General features: G+C 38.4%; 1 protein-coding gene across 7 annotated transcripts in view; it reads left to right on the top strand.

Annotated features, from left to right (window-relative positions):
* NAALADL2 (N-acetylated alpha-linked acidic dipeptidase like 2) overlaps window positions 1–22,483 on the top strand; it is a 1,605,389-nt gene that overhangs the window by 1,531,528 nt on the left and 51,378 nt on the right. For all 7 annotated transcript variants that reach the window (XM_070373006.1, XM_070373026.1, XM_070373016.1 and 4 more), the window contains one exon: window positions 2,530–2,728. In XM_070373006.1, coding sequence (XP_070229107.1) covers window positions 2,530–2,728 — 199 coding nt within the window. The remainder of the gene's footprint in view (window positions 1–2,529; window positions 2,729–22,483) is intronic.

The raw sequence follows: 22,483 nt of genomic DNA, 5'->3' as shown, positions 1-22,483 counted from the left end.
CCTAAAGCTGTCAATTTTCTCCACCTGCACCATCATGAAAGATAAATTCATTTAAGGCCAAATAAGGTAGAATGGTACAATTTGTCTCACTTGATTCAGTGGTAATGTCTTCAATTCTGTGGTGTATGTTAGATCAGAAGAGATTTTTCTTTCTTAAATGGAAGACTCTTAAGGATGTCGAACTAGTTTTCTCTGTTGTTCAGTCTTTCAATTCTAATATAATCCAAATGTGCCTTTATCCTTCTTTTTCTTTCCTTGTGCAAAAAGATATCACCTATAGGTTTTCCATGTTAATATTATGATAATTTAATAATTTAAGAGAAACCATATCTTCATAAATTGTCATTATTAATATTGTTTCTTAAGAGGCTGGATATCCTCAATGAGCAAAAATATCTCTGCTTGCATCCTCAAGTTTTGTTTGAAATCAAACAAGATTACTAATAAATGTGGAACACACGTTGAAAATATCAAATGCCAAAACCCTGTGAACTCCTATAATTGATTTTATTCATATTGTTAATTTTAGTGAACAGAGAGCTACAAAGAAAGCTCTTTCTTTGTAGCCTTCATTAAAACCATTATTTCTTTACATAGTTGTCATTTTTTATTATATTTTTTACTAGATGTTTTTCTAAAAATATTGAGTCTATTTAGTAAACAATTACTGAGTGTCAGAACTCTGCTGGGCTATAATGAAATTGACATATAAAATAATTCACATCAAATAAGGGTGAGAGGAAATAAAGATCACTATGTTAAAGGTTGGTATAAATAATTCTGTGACAGACATATTTTATACTACAGTTATGATTCTAATCTACTTTTCATTTTCTTAGCACATAACCTCTCTACAGTGCTTCTTAAACATTAAGATATAAGGAATAGTCTGAGTAACATGCTGAAATTTTGATTCCTGGGCCTTAGAGAAATCCAGAAGGTCTAGGAATCTGCATTTTCACAAAACCCAGGTGCTTTGGAAGCTGGTGATCCTTACCCTTAGACTTCACTTGGAGAAAGAGTCCCTTTGCAGCCTTTCCTTTTGCAGAGGAAGTTTTCATGAGGTCTCGAAGGTTTCATGAGGTCTCTTTTCAGTCTTCCACCTACTTATCTCAATGCCATGCTCTCAGGATTGTCAGTTGAGATTTACCAGGTTCATTTCAGTATGTTGACTTGAAGTAATCCTCTGTAGTGCAGTGCTGACCTTGTTGGACTCAGCTGTAGCTAGGCTGAGAATGGGTGAGGCAATAGTCAGGGGTGTCAAAAACTGCCTCTAATGGTGGGGCTATCTGGAAGATGATGGAAGGCCCCCCATGGCATGATAAAAGAAAGCTTTTTAAACAAGTTTAAGCACCAGCTAGGAACTGCTTACCTGTAGGGGAGTACTTTACAAGTATTAATTATTTAACTCTCATTTAAAAAAATCTATAAAGCAAGTACTACTATATGTTCATTTCACATAAGGACATTGAGGCAAAATAACCCAGCATCACAAAGCTATTATACTATGTGGCAGAGCAAGGATTTGAACTCAAGTGGTCTGATTCTAGGATTTGGCAGCGTAATTACTATATGATGCAGCCCTTCCCTTAGTCAAAGGAACATTCTTTGATCCTTTTGCTACCACCATTCATATCAGAATGACTTCCAGTAAGTTATACAAACAGATGGAAAAACAAACAAACAAAAATCATCTCAAAAGGAAAACAATATAAACATTACATAGGATAGTTTTTAGTGTATTTTCAGATCAAAGGTGTATTTCAGCTTCAAATTACAGGAATACTCTAGTAAAGCCAAAAGACCCCAGTAGACACACAACATAGGGTAACATATTCTCAGAAGAGAAGATAATTCCTTTTACAGTTTTTTTTTCCTTGAAACACAGGATATTCCATTAAGAGCATGAATTTTTGAGTCAGAAAGATCAGTCTTCTAATTCTTACCTATCACTTACTTGCTTGATGATCTATTGCAGTTTGCTTACCTTAACTCTCAGCTTCTATGAAAAAACATGCCAATACAATGTTTGGTGAATATTAAATGAGATAATTGTGTGAAGTGTCCTGTGTCAAATGGCTTGACAGTGTCAAGAATGTTGCATTATTTCAACTATCACTTTCTATTTACTGGTGATATTATTATTAGCAGTGGGTTTCTTTGGTGGCTCAGATGGTAAAGAATCTGCTTACAATGCAGGAGACCTGGGTTTGATCCCTAAGTTGGGAAAATCCCCTGGAGAAGGAAATGGCAACCCACTCCATTTCTCTTGCCTGGAGAATCCTATGGACAGAGGAGCCTGGTGGGCTACAGTTCATGGGTTCCCAAAGAGGCAGACATGACTGAGTGACTAACACACAGTAGTAATAAATTTGACACTCTTAGTAGAATGTATTCGAATATTTTTGGTGGAAAGATTTTAAAAGTTGAATTGATGGTAAATCTTCCTTTTGACATCATGATTATAAAATGTTTATATTGTGCCTTTGAGATGCTCTGATCTATGATTGACCTACTTATCTTTACCAGGTGATCAAACCACCACCCCTCAACTGCTAGCCCTGGCCTCACGCCTGCGGGAGAGTGCTGAACTCTTTCAGTCAGATGAGATGCGTCCTGCTAATGACCCCAAGGAAAGAGATCCCACGCGTGTGCGGATGCTGAATGACCTTCTCCAGGACATGGAGAAGAGCTTCCTAGTGCAGCATGCACCCCCAGGGTTTTACAGGTAGGAAGTGTGCTCAAATTTGGTATTTTCATGCCTCTCAATGAAATATTTGTGTTTAACTTTCAGAATTTGATATGTACCTTCTGTGAACATATGACTTTTTTTTTTAATGTGAAATAGTTATTTTATCTACAATTTGAGGCTCATTCTCCTACCCTCAAAGCAAAGTTCAACTGCATACATGGTGAATAAAGAAAACTTTAGTTTTCTTTATATCTGTAGATATTGATTTTTTTTATAGATATGGATATTGTCTATATCTATGATACTAGTTGGGCTTCCCAGATGACGCTAGTGATAAAGAACCTGCCTGCCAATGCAGGAGACATAAGAGACAACGGTTTGATCCCTAGGTTGGGAAGATTCGCTGGAGAGAGAATGGCTGCTCACTTCAGTATTCTTGCCTAGAGAATTCCATGGACAGAGGAGCCTGGTGGGCAGTCCATGGGGTTGCAAAGAGTCAGACATGATGGAAGTGACTTAACAGAGCACAGCACGTGATACTAGTTAGCTGTATCATCTAAAAAATGACTAAGAATTTTTACATTAAATTCAATGTGAATCAAATGTGATATAGCTACTGAAAAACTAAATGTGTTGTAGGTTGTATTGGGAGAAATACTGAATCAGTAGATAAGCCTATGTTTTTATCCTTAGTCTATGTTTACAACTTTGTGTTTAATTCTAGAAACTATTTACATTTTAAGAGGGAATTAAATATGTTTAATAACTGACTCAGTGGCATGAATTTGTGCAAAGTCCCAGAGATAACGGAGGACAAAGGAGCTTGGTGTGCTATAGCCCATGGGGTTGCAAAGAGTTGGACATGACTTAGTGGCTGAACAACAACAGCAAAATATTCAGGTGGGAGATGAATTTATAGGAAAGTTGCAACAACCAGATTATGAGACATATTTGGTTAGAGGGCCACAGTAGAGTGATTTCTGAAAATATTTTCACAGTTTTAACAAATACTTTAATAAAACATTGTCATATTCAATTTAATGTCTTAGAGGATCACACAAGCACATACTTGTTTTTCTGGTTCTCAGAAATAGAAATGAAACAAAGAGAGTAAGTAGAGTTTCAAAAAATAAAACATTTTAATTTTTTTTTTAAATTGGTAACATTCATTGACTACTTAATATATCTTGGATACTATGTTAAACCCATTCCATGCATTAACTAATTTAATCCTGGCAAAAGGGTCAATGGATCAGATATTCTTAGGGTGTCCATTTTACAGATGAGGAAACTGGGCTCAAAAATGCTAAATGTCATGCTAAATGATTTGCCAAAATAGTAAAGTAGACTTGAGAATATCCTGTCTCTCACTTTACTAATAAAATATCTTTTTTTTTTTTAATTTTACTTTATATTGGAGAATAGTTGATTAACAAAGTGTTAGTTTCAGGTGTACATCAAATTGATTCAATCATATTTCAGTCACATCTTTTCCAAACTCTTTCGCACTTAGGTTGTTAGAGAGTATTGAGCATCATGACCTAGGCTATATAGTTTGTTTGGTAAATAAGTTAATTTGTATCATTTTTTTTAGATCCCACATTTAAGTGATATAATAGATATATGTCCTTGTCTGACATTTCAGTGAGTATGATAATCTCCAGGTACATCCATGTTGCTACAAATGGCATTATTTCATTCTTTTTAATGGCTAAGAAATATTCTATTGTACTTATGAACCACATCTTCTTTTTCTATTACTCTGTCAATGGACATTTAGGAGGCTTCCATGTCTTGGCTATTGTAAACAACACTGCAATGAACATGGGGTGCATGTATCCTTTCGAATCATGGTTTCTTCCAGATATATATGTTCAGGAGTGGGACTGCTGGATCATATGCTGGATCTATTTTCAGTTTCTTAAGGAACCTTCATATGGTTCTCTATAGTGTCTGAACCAATTTTCATTCCCACCAAGAGTGCAGGAGGGCTCCCTTTTCTCCACATCTTCTCCAGCATCGACTGCTTGTAGATGTTTTGATGATGGCCATCTGACCCATGTGAGGTGATATCTCATTGTAGTTTTGATCTGCAGATCTCATTATAGTTTTGATTTGTGTTTTTTTTTATTATTTCATTTTATTTTTTTTAATTTTACAGTATTGTATTGGTTTTGCCACATATCAACATGAATCCACCACAGGTATACAAGTGTTCCCCATCCTGAACCCTCATCCCTCCTCCATCCCCATACCATCTCTCTGGGTCATCCCAGTGCACCAGCCCCAAGCATCCAGTATCGTTCATCAAACCTGGACCGGCGACTCATTCATATATGATATTATACATGTTTCAATGCCATTCTCCCAAATCATCCCACCCTCTCCCTCTCCCACAGAGTCCAAAAGACTGTTCTATACATCAGTGTCTCTTTTGCTGTCTCATATGGAGAAGGCAATGGCACCCCACTCCAGTACTCTTGCCTGGAAAATCCCATGGACAGAGGAGCCTGGGAGGCTGCAGTCCATGGGGTGTCTAGGAGTTGGACACGACTGAGCGACTTCACTTTCACTTTTCACTTTCATGCATTGGAGAAGGAAATGGCAACCCACTCCAGTGTTCTTGCCTGGAGAATCCCAGGGACGGGGGAGCCTGGTGGGCTGCCATCTATGGGTTCGCACAGAGTCGGACATGACTGAAGTGACTTAGCTTAGCTTAGCTTAGCTTATACAGGGTTATTGTTACCATCTTTCTAAATTCCATGTATATGTGTTAGTATACTGTATTGGTGTTTTTCTTTCTGGCTTACTTCACTCTGTATAATAGGCTCCAGTTTCATCCACCTCATTAGAACTGATTCAAATGTATTCTTTTTAATGGCTGAGTAATACTCCATTGTGTATATGTACCACAGCTTTCTTATCCACTCATCTGCTGATGGACATCTAGGTTGCTTCCATGTCCTGGCTGTTATAAACAGTGCTGCGATGAACATTGGAGTACACATGTCTCTTTCAATTCTGATTTGTGGATAAATTGAAAAAGCCCTGCAACCCTGGGATACCACTTGATCATGGTGTGTAACAATTTTAACATATTGTTGGATTCAGTTTGCTAGTATTTTGTTGAGGATTTTTACATGTATATTCATCAGTGATATTAACCTGTACTTTTCTGTGGCATCTTTGTCTGGCTTTGGTATCAGAGTGATGGTAGCCTCACAAAATGTGTTTGGAAGTGTTCCTTCCTCTGAAATATTTTGAAATACGTCAGAAAATTAGGTGTTAGCTTCAGAAGGATAGGTGCTAACTCTCCTCTAAGTGTTTGGCAGGACTTACCTGTGAAGCCCTCTGATCCTGGACTTTTGTTTCTTGGGAGATTTTTTTTTTTGTAATGTTCCCTGAACTCTATTATGATAACTTCTTTACAAATGTTTATCCCCGAACTTTCTCCTTGAAACACATTAGTTATGAGTATAAAAACATACATTTATACCAAGTTCAGTTGTGGGGCTTTTGGTTTTGAGCTGTTGTTGCTGTTCAGTCACTGCAAGTTGTGTCACTCTCTGCAACCCCACAGACTGCAGCATATCAGGCCTCCCTGTCCTTCACCTTCTCCCAGAGTCTGCCTAAGTTCACATCCATTGAATTGGTGATGCCATCCAACTATCTCATCCTCAGTCACCTGTTCTCTTTCTGCCTTCAATCTTTCCAAGCATCAGGGTCTTTTCCAGTGAATCAGCTCTTCACATCAGGTGGCCAAAGTATTGGAGCTTCAGCTTTAGCATCAAACATTCCAATGAATATTCAGGGTTGATTTCCTTTAGGATTGACTGATTTGATCTCCTTGCAGTCTTAGGGACTCTCAAGAATCTTCTCCAGCACCAGAGTTTGAAGGCATCAATTCTTTGGTGCTCTGCTTTCCTTATGATCCAACTCTCACATCTGTACATGACTACTGGAAAGACCATGGCCTTGGCTATATGGACCTTTGTTGGCACAGTGGTTTTTTTTTTTTGCTTTTTAATATGCTGTCTAGGTTTGTCATAGCTTTTCTTCCCAGGAGCAGGTGTCTTTTAATTTCATGGCTGTAATCATTTCTACAGTGATTTTAGAGCCCAAAAGAGGAAATACGTTACTGCTTCTACCTTTTCCCCTTCTGTTTGCCATGAAGTGATAGGGCTGGATGCCATGATCTTAGTTTGTTTTTCTTTTTAATACTGAGTTTTAAGCCAGTGTTTTCACTCATCTTTCACCCTCATCAAGGGGCTCCTAGTTCCCCTTTGTTTTTTGCCATTAAACTGGTATTATCTGCATATCTTAGGTTGTTGATATTTCTCCCAGCAATCTTGATTCCAAATTGTAACTCATCCATCCTGGCATTTCCCATGATGTGCTCCCATAAGTTCAATAAACAGGGTGACAATGAACAGCCTTGTCATACTCCTTTCTCAATTTTGAACCAATCAGTTGTTCCAAATACAGTTCTAACTGTTGCTTCTAGATTCATATACAGGATTCTCAGGAGACAGGTAAGACGATCTGGTATTCCCATCTTTGAGCTGTACATTATATAATTTAGAATCAGTGACTCTTTGCTTGTAATAAAATGCTAGCAAGTTGATCTTTAAAATTTTTGGCATCTTGAAATTGAAAATGGATTAATTGTGTCTACCTGGACCTCAAGGGAAAAAGCAGAAGAAACGCTGGTGCTTGTTTCAGTTTTTTCACAGTACAGTATATACTCCTGTGTACACTCCAGTACTCATCTGCTGTACAGTCCAAGTACACATCTGGAGCACATCTGTATCACCTGTACATTGTATACAGTCCCATGTACAGTAGTGTACAGCCAGTGTACATCAGGTACAGTCCATGCACATCCAATGTATACTGTATACAGTCAGTGTATAGTACAGTGTACAGCCAGTGTACATTGTGCATTCTAGTGTACAGTCCAGTAAACACTCCAGTGCACATCTGTACAGTCCAAGTGCACAGTTGGATACAGCTAGAACACATCTGGAACACATCTGGAGAATCAGATATACAGGCCAAGTGCACAGCGGGAACACAGCTGAAAAATATCTGGAGCATAGCTGAACACATTTGGAGAATGATATTCAGGCCAAATGCATAGCTGGGTGCATCTGGGACACATGTGGGCACATCTGGTGTCCAGTCCACCATATGTCCAGTGTACAGTTGAGTGTACACCAGTGTACAGTGCTGTATACTCCAGTGTATGGCCAGTGTACACAGTGCAGTGTAGTGTGCAGTGTACATTCCACTGTATGTTCAATGTACGGTGCAATGTATGGCCAGTGCATGTCCAGTGTCTGTCTCTTCTCCAGGTCCATAAAATCCTATGAATGGCTTTAGAGTCATTCTTAGAAGAAATGGCAAGAAAACAGATAGTCAAGATATTCAAAGAAGGAAGGATAAAAGGAATAAAATTTAAGTGAACTGAAAACTGGATTGCTTGACACTGAATTCGGGTCAGTAATGTGCCAGAGCTCTCTTGTTCTGGCTCCCACAAGCAACATTAAAAATATCAGGAATTTTGCCAGCTGATTGTCAAGCCCTTTGTAGCTTGAAATTAGCAAGCACTACACATCAGGACTTTTGGTTATCAGGAAGTCTATGTTTGAGTGGACAATTGATATCCCTGATTATGGTACAGTCAGTCCAAGCTCATGTCCATGCAACAGGTGATGCCACTGAAACTCTTGCATGCCAGTGTCTGGCAGTTCATGTCCTAAATATTTCCCTGGTGTGTTCCTTTTCTCTCATCCTGCCATCTCTGTCTTAGTTCCTATCTTGATGGTCTCTGTCCTAGATGACTGCTGTTGCCTCCTGGCCAACTCCACCACTGGAACAGTATTATTTTTAAATCTACCATTAGAAGGACTTCCCTGGAGGTCCAGTGGCTAAGACTTCACACTCCCACTGCAGGTGTGCAGGTTCGACTCCTGGTCAGGAAACTAAGATCCTACATGCTTCAATGTGTCTCATGATTTCCTAAAGTTCATCAGGGTGGACTGGGCTCCCCTGGGATGCATGGAGCCTCTGCGGCTCATTCTGCATCTTGTTCCTGGGTAGCAGAAGCAGAAGCTGTCACTGGGCCATTGGGTCACCATGAGCACAAGTGGGGAGGCTCGTTAATCTACTCTTTACCTCTCAGTTGCCATGAACAGAAAGCAGTGATACTCTAATGTGTGCTTCCTGATTTCTGAGGCCTCAGAACCATATCCAGTTTTTCCTGCCTGACGCTCTCAGAGGTTCTTCAGGATTGTTGTAGACTGAGGTCCCAAAACCTGTCTGTGCTGTACTGGAGTTCCTTATACCTCTAGGAGCTCCACTAGCTTCCCACGGTAACTAAAGGAGAAAACTGGCAATATAAGATCTCTACCTTCAAGGAGTTTAATTCAAGAGGTAAAATATATAAATCATAATAAATTTCCAGAATACTTATTCAAAGTACTCAATGAATGCTACAGGTAAGGTGTGCTGTTGGGATTCACAGAAGAGAGAAATTACCTTGTGGCAGTCAGAAACTTTACAGAGGAAGGGAAAAATTTATCTGGTCTTCAAGGAATGGTAGGATACCCAGTAAATTTGGGAGTGCTATAGACTGAATGTTTGTGTCCTCCCAAAATTTGTATGTTGAGACCTATGATAATGTTTGGAGATGGGGTTTTTAGGAGATAATTAGGTCATGAGGACACTCATAAGTGGGATTAGCATCCTTACAAAAGAAACCTCCTTCACTCATACTGCTATGTGAAAAGTCATCTATAGTTCACAAAGCAACCCCTAACCAGACATGGAATCTGCCAGCACCTTGATCTTGGACTTCTCAGCCTCCAGAACTGCGGGAAATAATATTTGTGGTGTTTATAACTCACTCAGTATATAGTGTTCTGTTGTAGCAGTCCAAACTAACTAACACAGGGAGCATTACCAGGGAAGGATAACGTAAATAGAGGGATGCAAAGGAGAAGTTGTATGTGGTGTGCTGGGGAGTGAAGCACAGAAAGTGGAGTCTTCTGAATTGTTATTGGTTCATGATTATGGAAAGGTAGGAAGGAACCAAGTGATAGAGTTCCATGCATGCTCTGTTGAGAGCTTTGGGCTTGATTTTTTTACACAAAAGACGCTATTAACAAACCTGTGTTAACTTATCTGGTCTTCCAAATAAGCTGCCCGGGAGCTGGGAAGTCAGGGAAACAGTGGATTTAAGAAATGCATGAAATGGTGAGAATATGATTTGGCATGTTGTTGTCAGGAATGAAAAGCAAATCCAATTTGGGAGATGGTTTTAAGGAAGAATGGGAAAATTTAACCAACTAGTGGCTGTGGGAATTTTATTTTAGGGTTCACATGGAGCTAGGCAGATGAACCAGGATTGAGTAGTAAAAAGAATCTCCTCTCTGCCCATTTCTCCAGCCAGTTAGTTAAGACACTCAATATCTTTGCTCTCCATGTAATTGTATGGAAATCTGTTAAGAAAAGTAACCTCCAAAGTCCTTTTCCTCTAAAAATCTGATTTAATGCACATTCACTGCATTAACCCTCCCAAACTCTACAGTCAAGGGGAATCCTACTAATCCTGGGGAAGAGATATAAGAAAGAGCACAACGATAGACTGTAGTGGTGTAATGAAAAGGTGCTGAGAGCTCCAGAGCTACTGGGATTGGTCGGCAAAGGGGAGCAGACACAATGATGCATATGATCAGGGACTATCTAAGGAAAGTGTGTTGAAACTACAAAACATTGCAAAAATACTACTACCATCAAAATTCAGCAATTCAAGACCTAACTTGTTGCCCCTGAGTAGGGAGGAGATAATGTATTTTCTTAAGAATTCTGAATCTCCTTTCTCCCTCCTTCTTTTATTATAGTTCTAATATGAACTGCTTTCCTGCTCCAGGGAACTGGCATGTCTGCAGATGATATATTGTGGCATCTGTGTTTTGTTGTTGGATTCCTTTTAGCTCCCTATAGTTCTCAGCAAAGGTGGACTAAGCAGTATGATCCAGTAATCTATTCATTCTCCAATAAAATATATATTTATTAAAAATAGAGCAGTTTTATGTTTAGAGGAAAATTGAGCAGAAAGGACAGAGTTCTCATACAATCCTTCATAGGCAAAAACAGTTCCCTCAGCTCCCAACACATAGTTCCCTATTATTAACATCTTATAGCAGTATAGTACAATTGTCACAGTTGATGAGCCAATGTTGATGTATTATTAACTAAAGTTCATAGTTTATATTAGGATTCATTTTTGTTTGTTCTTTACATTCTATGGATTTTGACAAATGTTTAATGGCACACAGCCACCATTTCAGTATCATACAGAATAGTTTCTTTGCCCTAAAAAAATCTGTGTTCCACCTATCCCTCCCTCCACCTCTGACCATCACTGATCTTTTTACTGTCTCCAAGTCATATAGTTAGAATCATACAGCATGTAACCTTCTCATTTAGGCCTCTTCATTAAGCTGTATGAATTTGTTTCTTCCATATTAATTTCTCTTTATCACTGAACAGTATTCCATTGACGGATGTGCTAGTTTATTTATCCATACACCAATTGGAGGACATTTTAGTTGCTTTCAAATTTTCACAGTTATAAACTAAGCTGTAATGTATATCTGTGGGCAGGTTCTTGTGCAGATATACATTTTCAACTCATTTGGGTAAATACCAAGAAGCACAACCGCTGGATCATAAGATAAGCCTATGTATAGTTTGGCAAGAAACTGCCAAACTGCCTTCCACACTGGCTGTAACATTTTGCATTCCCACTGGCAATAAGGATGACTTTTGGTTGCTCCACTTCCTCATTAGCATTTGCTGTTGTCAGTATTGTGAAGTTCATTCACTTCAAGAGATGGGTAATGTTATCCCACTGTGTTCAACTGAAATTCTCTAATGACATATGATGTTGAGCATCATTTTATATATTTACTTTCTATCTGTATACCTTCTTCAGTGAGGTGTTTATTCATATCTTTTCCCTATCTCTTGACTTATATGTTTCCTTACTGTTGAGTTTTTAAGATTTCTTTTTATATTTTAGATGCCAAAACTTTATCAGGTATGAATGCTGCAAATATTTTTTTAAGAGTGACTGTTGCAGAGCAGAAGTTTTAAATTTTAATGAAATCTAATGTATCAATTTTTTTTTTCATTGATTATTCTTCTGGTATTATATCTAACAGCCCGTCATCAAACCCAGGGTCAGACCTAGATTTTTCTCCTATGTTGTCTTCTAGGTATTTTATTGTTTGGTGTTTTATATTTAAATGGACCTATATTTAAAGTGACCTAAATGGATTAGGTCACTAATCCATTTCCAATTAATTTTTGTGAAAGATATAAGGTCACTGTCTAGATTCATTATTTTTGCACGTGGATATCTTGTGCCAGCACTATTTGTAGAAAAAAAACTATTCTTTCCCATTGAATTGCCTTTCTTCTTTTGCCATACAATTTTGGATTATCTCTTGGGTAAAGACATAGGAGTGAAATTGCTAATCCTATGATGAAACAGGAAGGCTCAAGAGGGGTGAAATTCCCTTCCCCAAGTTGCAATAATATCACAGTACTTACTTACCCTTTGACAAAATCTTGCACCCTGACAAACTTTTCGGTCTGGAGATTGGGGCTTTTTGATAGAGAAGATTCTGGAGGCTTTCCTGATATTTAACTTTTTCCTGCCACAACCATCAGGGGATTTTTCTCAACTTCTTACATGATTTAGAATACCTCTACTGGAGATGGAGACAAGATGATGGGGTAGAAAGACAAGAGCTCACCTCATTTTTATGGAAACAGGAGAATAACTAACTGCTGAACAACCATCAGGAAAATAAAGGTTGGAACCTACCAAAAAGATATCCTATATTCAACAACAGGCAGCCATAACAAGTCGGTAGGAGAGGAGTAACTGCAATAAAATCAAATCTCATACTCACCAGGTGGGTGATGAACAAACTGGAAAATACTTATACCACAGAAGTTCTCCCACAGAAGTGAAAGTTCTGAGCTCCGTGTCAGGTTCCGTGGCTTAGGGTCTGGCAATGGGAAAAGAAGCCCCCAGAGAATTTGGCTTTAAATACCAGTGGTATTTGATCACAGGAACTCCACAGAACTGGGGGAAGCAGAAACTCCTCTTTTGGAGGGTCCACACAAAGTCTCATGCACATAAGAATCCAGGGGAAAAGAAGTAACCTCATATGAGCATGGGCCAGACCTACCTGCTAGTACTGGAGGATCTCCTGCGGAGGCACAGGGTGTTAAATCTCACCAACTTTGCATTATAGGGGTCCCAAAGGAGAAAGGACCTGAGAAAATATTTGAAGAGATTATAACTGAAAAGTCCCCAGCATGGGATGGGAAATAGTCAACTAAATCCAGGAAGCACAGAGTCCCAGCCAGGATAAATACAAGAAGGAACATGCCTAGATGCACAGTAATCAAACTGGCAAAAACTAAAGGCAGGGCTACTGCCTCAGCCCCCGTGGGGCTGACCAACATCCAACAGCTGGTCAACAAGGATCAGTAGTGGGACAACCGGGCACTGGGCATGTCATCCAGCTATGTAGAATGGCTGAAGGGCATGTCCCTGCTACTTAGGACCTGGCAAAATGTAGTCCACTGGAGAAAGGAAAGGCAAACCAATTCACAATTCTTGCCTTGAGAACCCCTTGTACAGTATGAAAAGGCAAAAAGATATGACACTGAAAAAAGAACCTCCTCTCCCTGCCCAGGTCAGTAGGTATCTGATATGCTACAGAGGAAGAGCAGAGAAATAGCTTCAGAAAGAATGAAAAGGCTGAGCCAAAGCAGAAAGGATGCCCACTTGTGGATATGTCTGGTGGTGAAAGTACAGTTTGATACTGTAAAGAACAGTATTGTATAGGAACCTGGAATGTTAGGTCCATGAATCAAGCTAAACTGGATTGTGGTCAAACAGATAGCAAGAGTGAACATTGATATTTTAGTAAACTAAAATGGACAGGAATGGGTGAGTTTAATTCAGAAGACCATTATATCCACTACTGTGGGAAAGAATCCCTTAGAAGAAATGGAGTAGCCCTCGTAGTCAATGGAAGAGTCTGAAATACAGTACTTGGGTGCAATCTGAAAAATGACAGAATGATCTCTGCTCATTTCCAAGGCAAACCATTCAATATCACAGTAATCCAAGTCTATACCTCAACCACTAATGCCAAAGAAGCTAAAGTTGAATGATTCCATAAAGACTTACAAGACCTCCTAGAATTAACACCAAAACAAATATGTCTTTTTCATTATAGGGGATTGAAATACAAAAGAAGGGAGTCAAGAGATACTTGGAGTAACAGGAAACGTTGACCTTGGAGTACAAAATGAAGCAGGGCAAAAGCTAACAGATTTTTGTCAAGAGAGTGCACTGGTCATAGCAATCATCCTCTTCCAACAACACAAGAGAAGACTCTACACATAGACGTCACCAGATGGTCAATATCAGAATCAGACCGATAACATGTTTTGCAGCTAAGAATGAAGAAGCCCTTACAGTCAGCAAAAACAAGACTTGGAGCTGACTTACATCATCTGCTCCTTATTGCAAAATTCAGGCTCAAATTGAAGAAAGTAGGGAAAACCACTAGTCCATCAGGTATGACCTGAATCAAATCCCATATGATTATCAGTGGAAGTGACAAATTGATTCAAGAGACTAGATCTGGTAGACAGAGTGCCTGAAGAACTATGGACAGAGGTACATACCATTGTACAGGAGGCAGTTACTAAAATCCTACCCAAGAAAAAGAAATGCAAGAAGGCAAAGTGGTTTTCTAGGAGGCCTTTCAAATATCCAAGAAAATAAGAGAAGTGAAAGGCAAAGGTGAAAAGGAACTACATAACCAATCGATGCAAAATTCCAAAGAATGGTAAGGAGGCTTCTTAAGTGAACAATGCAAAGAAATAGAAGAAAACAATAGAATGGGAAAGACTAGAGATCACTTTAAGAAAATTAGAGATGCTAAGGGAACATTTCATGCAAAGATGGGCACAAAAAAGAACAGAAGCTGTGTGGACCTAACAAGCAGAAGAGATTAAGAAGAGGTGGCAAGAATACACAGAACTGTACAAAAAAAGGTCTTAATGACCCACATAACCATGATGGTGTGATCATTCACCTAGAGCCAGACATCCTGGAATGTGAAGTCAGATAGGCCTTAGGAAGCATCACTATGAACAAAGCTAGTGGTGGTGATGGAATTCCAGTTGAGCTATTTCAAATCCTAAAAGATGATGCTGTGAAAGTGCTGCACTCAATATGCCAGCAAATTTGGAAAACTCAGCAGTGGCCACTAAACTGGAAAAAGACAGTTTTCATTCCAGTCTCAAAGAAGGGCAATTCCAATGAATGTCCAAAGTACCACACAAATGTACTCATTTCATATGCTAGCAAGCAAATGCTCAGAATCCTTCAGGTTAGACTTCAACAATATGTGAACCAAGAACTTTCAGATATACAGTCTGTGTTTAGAAAAGGCAGAAGAACCAGAGATCAAATTGCCAACATCCATTGGATCAGAGAAAAAGCAAGAGAATTAAAAAAAAAAAAAGACCCACTTCTTCTTCACTGACTATGCTAAAGCCTTTGACTGTGTGGATCACAACAAACTGGAAAATTCTTCAAGAGATGAGAATACCAGACCACTTTACCTGTCTCCTGAGAAACCTGTATGCAGGTCAAGAAGCAACAGTTAGAACCATATGTGGAACGACAGACTGGTTCAAAATTTGGATAGCAGTATGTCAAGGCTGTATTTTGTCACCTTGCTTATTTAACTTCTATGCAGAGTACATCATGAGAAATGCAGGGCTGGATGATGCACAAGCAGGAATCAAGATTGCCAGGAGAAATATCAATAACCTCAGATATGCAGATGATACCACCCTAATGGCAGAAAGTGAAGAGGAACAGTAGAAACTCTTGATGAAAGTGAAAGAGGAGAGTGAAAAAGCTGGCTTAAAACTCAACATTCAAAAAACTAAGATCATGGCATCTGGTCCCATCACTTCAAATAGAGGGGAAAATAGAAGGGGAAAAGTGGAAACATTGACTAATTTTATTTTTTGGGACTCCAAAATCACAGTGGAGGGTGACTACAGCCATGAAATTAAAACACACTTGCTTCTTGGAAAAAAGGTATGACAAACCTAGGCAGAGTATTAAAGAGCAGAAGCATCACTTAGTCAAAGCTATGGTTTTTCCAGTAGTCATGTATGGATATGAGAGTTGGACTATAAAGAAAGCTGGGCATCGAAGAGTTGATGCTTTTGAACTGTGGTGTTGGAGAAAACTCTTGAGAGTCCCTTGGACTGCAAAGAGATCCAACCAGTCAATCCTAAAGGAAATCAGTCCTGAATATTCATTGGAAGGACTGATGCTGAAGCTGAAACTCCAATACTTTGGCCATGTGATGTGAAGAACTGACTCATTTGAAAAGACCCTGATGCTGGGAAAGATTGAAGGTGGGAGGAGAAGGGGACGACAGAGGATGAGATGGTTGGATGGCATCACCAACTCAATGGACATGAGTTTGGGTAAACTCTGGGAGTTGGTGATGAACAGGGAGGCCTGGCATGCTGCAGTCCATGGGGTCACAAAGAGTTAAACACGATAGAGTGACTTAACTGAGTAAACATTGCTCCCAGCAAAAATATGATTGGCAAACATTTTCTATTAATTGGCAATTCCAATATATGAGTACAAAATATATCATCATGACCTTACATTCCATTATCCCAATTCATACACTGGATAAATCATCTGCATAAAATTCTGTGTGTAGTCTTTCTACACACTTAAGGAGACAGCACTTAAGTAGTAAAGTTACTAAAGGTTTCCCTCTCTCCCTCCCCATTATGTGTTACACACACACACACACACACAGACATACACACACACACACTCTTGACTGCACTACTAATAGGGATTAGGTGGTATTATCAGGTTATTTTACCAAAGGATAGGAAATTTGGTGTTGCTCTGGTGAGGAGAAGCAGAGATCCCCCACTGCATTTGTATTGCACTGGTTTTGATTTGAGGGTATGGGGAACTGAGAAGGAAGCCAACAGGAGCCAGTGTTCAATGCTGGCTGCTAAACAGAAATAGGATTAGGAAAGTGAACATCCTCAAGCACCACCATTCAAAATAAATTAAAGGCTAATTATTACCTTTAAAGCAAAACTATTGGTTTGCTGCAGTATTGTCCTATTGTTCTTTCTAAATACATGGTATTTCAGTTACACCCTGGTGAAGTAATCCGTTGCTGTTCAGTTGCTAAGTCATGTCCCACTCTTTGCAACCCCCTGGATTATAGCCCACCAGGCTCCTCTGTCCATGGGGTTTTTCCAGTATAGAATACTGGAGTGGGTTGTCATTTCCTTCTCCAGAGGATCCTCCCACACCAGGGATTGAACGTGTGTCTCCTGCATTGGCAGGTGGATTCTTTATCACTGAGGCACCTGGGAAGCCCCTATATAGTCTCTTAGGAGCTATCTAAGCAACTACCTTTATAATAATGCTTTAAGAAGATGCCTCTGAGTTCCAAACAATGGTTTTAATCAGGAGTTTTGGGAACGCACCCATTTGAAATTTGAATGCCAGCCTGTGCATGTGTGTAGGTCTCTGGCTTTGTGTCCTTCTGAAAGCAGCTTCATAATAAAAGAAATCCTTTCCAAGCTAGCCAGAATGGTCTTGTAGAAAGTTCAGAGGACAGTTTCAAGTCAATCCATGACAAGATAATTTTTGTTAGCATCCTTGAAAGCAGGAAAACAGCAATGTAAATGTCAAGATGCTTCTGTCTTGAGCCAAGAATAAACAGAGCAATCAATCCATTAAAAGTACTTTTCAAACACATAAGCTCCCAAAACTTTGCTTTTGAAAGATAGTAGAACTGGCCTACACTTAGGCAATCAATGACAGTAGACAAAACTATTAAAACACAGTTTTCCAGGGACTCTATGATCAGGTTTTCAGCTACATGCTCCAGACATACATTTGATTTTAGGAATTTTAAGACACCGAGACCCAACCCCATCCGCCCTCAAATATTTCAGGATAACAGTGATCTCATTACACAGTTTTCATGGTGTTTTAATTAGAGTTATATAAGTACTAACAGAACCTTATGTTCAGTGTTTGATTGGGATAATAACCACTTTGTTCCAGTTGTACTTTTTCTTTCAGCAAGGTGTGGGTGGTATGAATGGAGCTAAAATCCCACTATTGTTTCTCTTGTCATTAATTCTATCAGCAATTCCTCTGATTTTTTTAGACTATGAGAAAAATAACTAGTGATTAAGAATTACCATAATGCTTTTAAAATATTTATAATAGCAGCTACTTGCACACAGAATCTATATATGAATACACTTTTATAATCTACACAATGTAAAATTACCAAAAGAGGGTTGAAGACCTGATCATTATATACATCCCCTTTTACCCTTTCATGAATAAATATATGTAATAGTTTGGTAATTATGTATCCTTTTCATATTTTTAAAGTTTCTACTGAAAAGAGTAAAAAAATTTAAAAAAGACTCCCACATTTTAAAAGAACCAAATTAACATACTGAAATGACAGTCTTTTTTTTACCCCCCAATAACTCATTTTGTTATTATTAAAACAAAAAGCGTATCCCATTGTGACAGATAATGTTACTACAATTTGATTAGCCATTGAACATTGCTTAAAAAATTTCAATTGACAATGACTACGTTATCAGGCTAATTAGTCTGAGATCCAGCCTGTTAGTTTCAAAATAGAAATCTATGTGTGCTCAACTGTTGGGATTTTTATACAAATATCTCTTTCAGGTTTGAGATTTTATTCCATCTAAAGTGAGAAAAATTTACTGGTGTCATATTTTACAAGTCAAGACACATTGCCTTAGGTGTCTCAGGGTGAGCTGTGACTTTATGGTGCATTTAATAACATTAAGACTAGTAGTAATTATAGTACTTTTCACAGAGAAGGATTTACTTTGTACCAGGCACTATGCTGAACATTTTCATATATATATCTGTAACACTTCTAACAAAATTGCAAGATTGGTCTCATTGTCCCCTTTATATGGTTAAGAAAACTGAAGCATAGGAAAAGTTAATGGGTGGCAGAAAAGGGATTTGAACCTGGCTTGTTTTGTCAAAAGCATTGATCTGTCTACTAGATAGTACTGCATATATTTGATCCAAATTATACCTGGTGTGCTCAGAAGTCACTAATAAATTTAGTTAGATTCTAGTGCAAATGTAGCCGTGTATGAAATAGGTCCAATTTGCATAAAGACTTGAGTTTCATTTGTCCTACATTTGCAGAATTATATCCTCTAACCCTGATGGTTGTCAAAGGACAATTGTTAAGCACCAAATTATCCCTAGTTCTGGGTGTGGGGGGTGGGGGTGGGGGTGAGGGGTGGGGAAGATGCCCTATTGTCCAAGTAAATCAAGTTATCTTGACCCAAAATATTGACTAAACTTTCATGTTTTCATAAACTTTAGATGCAATTAAAAGAGGGACTTCTCTCTGCTAATGTCATAGTTAGAAATGTTTTTATATAAATAATAGTATAAAATAGAGGAGGTATCACTAGAATAGGAATTTAGAGATATGGGTTTAGATCTAAAAGGTCCGCTAATCAAATAATCCTATAAGTCACTTAAATTTCCATGACATTCATTTTTTAATCAATTAAGTAAGAAAAAAAACTATCTAAGATAATGGAAATATTAGTTGAGAAAGTATAACATTCTGATTAAAAAAAATAATTTTTGAAATAATTATTTGACTGAGGGAAAAAACAAAATCTAGATTCTTTAAGAAACCCTGTTAAATGTTTTGACACTTCCTTCTCTCTCCTTAATCATATCACATATTTTATCTATCATCAGTACAACATATCTTAACATTCATAGGCATACATTTCTTGCTGATTTAATATGATTCAAGGAAAATAATGATTCAATAAAAGGCAGAAGAACCAGAGATCAACATCCTTTGGATCACAATGAAAGCAAGAGAATTCCAGAAAAAAAGTCTACTTCTGCTTCATTGACTAAGCTAAAGCCTTTGACTATGTGGATTACAACAAACTGTGGAAAATTCTTAAAGAGATGGGAATACTAGACCACCTTACCCGTCTCCTGAGAACCTGTATGCAGGTCAAGAAGCAACAATTAAAACCAGATGGAAAAATGGACTGGTTCCAAATTAGTAAAGGAGTATGTCAAGGCTGTATATTGTCACCCTGCTTATGTAACTGATATGCAGAGTACATCATGTGAAGTGCCAGGCTGCATGGATCATAATCTGGAATCAGGATGGCCAGGAGAAATATCAATAACCTCAGGTATGCAGATGATACAACCCTAATGGCAGAAAGTGAAGAGGAGCTAAAGAGCCTCTTGATGAAGGTGAAAGAGGAGAGAGAAAAAGTTGGCTTAAAACTTAACATTAAAAAAACTAAGATCATGGCATCTGGTTCCAACACTTCATGGCAAATAGATAGGTAAACAATGGTAACAGTGACAGACTTTATTTTCTTGAGCTCCAAAATCACTACAGATGGTGACTGCAGCCATAAAATTAAAAGATACTTGCTCCTTGGAAGAAAAGCTATGACAATCCTAGACAGAGTATTAAAAAGCAAATACATGAGTTTACCAACAAAGGTCCATCTAGTCAAAGCTATGGTTTTTCCAGTAGTCATATATGGATGTGAGAGTTGGACCAAAGAAGGCTGAGCACTAAAGAATTGATGCCTTTGAACTGTGGTGCTAGAGGAGACTCTTGAGAGTCCCTTGAGTAGCAAGGAGATCAAGTCAATCCTAAAGGAAATCAACCCTGAATATTTGTTGGAAGGACTGATTCTGAAGCTCCAAAACTTTGGTCACCTGATGTGAAGAGCCATCACTGTAAAAGACCTGATGCTGGGAAAGATTGAGGGCAGGAGGAGGAGGGGGTGACAGAGGATAAGATGGTTGGATGGCATCATCAACTCAATGGACATGAGTTTGAGCAAACTCTGGGAGACAGTGAAACCTGATGTGCTGCAGTCCATGGTGTCACAGATATTTGGACACAACTGAGAAAGTGAACAACAATAAGGAAAATTAAGAGAGAGGATTGTGGTTGATATTTTCTTTGTACCCACTGAAACACTAAACACTTTATTTTGCTACACAATGAAACTAAAATACTTGATTGCTCTATAGATCATATTTTTAGTAGGTCAAATGCTCAGGGATCATATTGCCAATAACTAGATTATTAGTAACAACATTTATTTTTTTATAGCAAGTATATCTTTATATCACACATACACACAAAATATGGAGCAGGTACAGCATAATGAGAAGCACATATAGAAACAAGTGAGAGCCTATTGACATGATTCTGTAAAGCACATATTTATTCCTGTATGCAATTCCAGTGGCATCTTTTGTTCAAATGAAAGCCTACATGAGTTACTCTAGTTGAGGTGGGGGAGAGACACAAAAGATCCCCCTTCCCCACGGTCACCTCAAGTGTCTTCATGAGTTTGCCAACCACTGCCTTTAGTGGGCTGCTTACCCAGTTTGCTCACTAAGGTTGCCAAACTACAACATTTTTAACTAAAGAAGAAAAAAAAGCTGGGGGAGTATTGTGAATTTATAGCCATACTGAGATGACATCAACTTGAAAATATATAAGATTTATAAGGATAAAATGAGAATTACTCATCCTAGTGTCTCCAATGAGAACTAAATATAATATATAATTTGATAGATGATTGGTGTAACCCTAATTAGACAATACAACAAACCCTCAGATTACATATGGTGGGATTCTAGCACTTCCTTGCAATCTATGTTTATTAGACAAGTTTCACTGAGGAAACTGGAAGGCAATGTAGGGATTCAAAGTAGGAATAGTCTGAATAGAGAGAATTTGAGGTTTGTGTGTCCATTGGAAGTGCTGGAGATATAAAGGTCAAGGAAGTTTCCGTTGTGATGTATGAAATCAAGAATTATTAGAACTGAAAGAAGACCTTCAATGACAGTCCAGGTGCTTGCAGCTTTCAAGCAGGTGGTTTTTAGGAGCTCTCTGGGAAACTCTGTGAATCTTATATCTGCCATCTGCCTGCCTGCAACCATTGTTAGAAAGTATAGCTTCACTTCATCTTCTGCCTTCCAAACCTTGTGATGATAGACTTAACTAGGTATCCTTTTCTGTGCCATGAGAGCATTTGTTGACCCCTTTATTCAGAAAAATCAACTTGGTCCTTTATGCTGTTCTCTCCAGATCGTAAGCGAGCTGGGATCTGGGTTATTCTGCAATTGGTGATGATGGTCACGATGGAGGTATAGCCCAGATTTTATTGGGAGTGTTCAATGTATAATACATTTTTCTGTCAAGCAGAGATTATAAAGACTCAAGGATACTGCCTATAAGTATTGTAAAAATTAAAGTCAGGCATTTAATATACTTGGTGCCTGTATCTGATCTTCAAAACAACACACATAATAACTGTTGGAACTAGGAGTTTTACCCATGACTTTCTGGCTTTAAAACACTTCCTCTTTTACTCTGACATACTCTCCCAGAGCATTTATAGAAAATTCAGTTTCACCTCTGGCTCTCTCAGTACATGGTTACTGATTTTTCAGTCACTCATCCAGGTAGATATTTTCCCCATTTTGCAGATAAGGACCCTAATGTTCAGAAAATTAAA

This window comes from Bos mutus, chromosome 1 (genome assembly GCF_027580195.1).
Source record: "Bos mutus isolate GX-2022 chromosome 1, NWIPB_WYAK_1.1, whole genome shotgun sequence".
Taxonomy (NCBI): domain Eukaryota; kingdom Metazoa; phylum Chordata; class Mammalia; order Artiodactyla; family Bovidae; genus Bos; species Bos mutus.
Note: the sequence above shows the minus strand (reverse complement) of the source record. Positions and strands in the feature narration are given on the sequence as shown.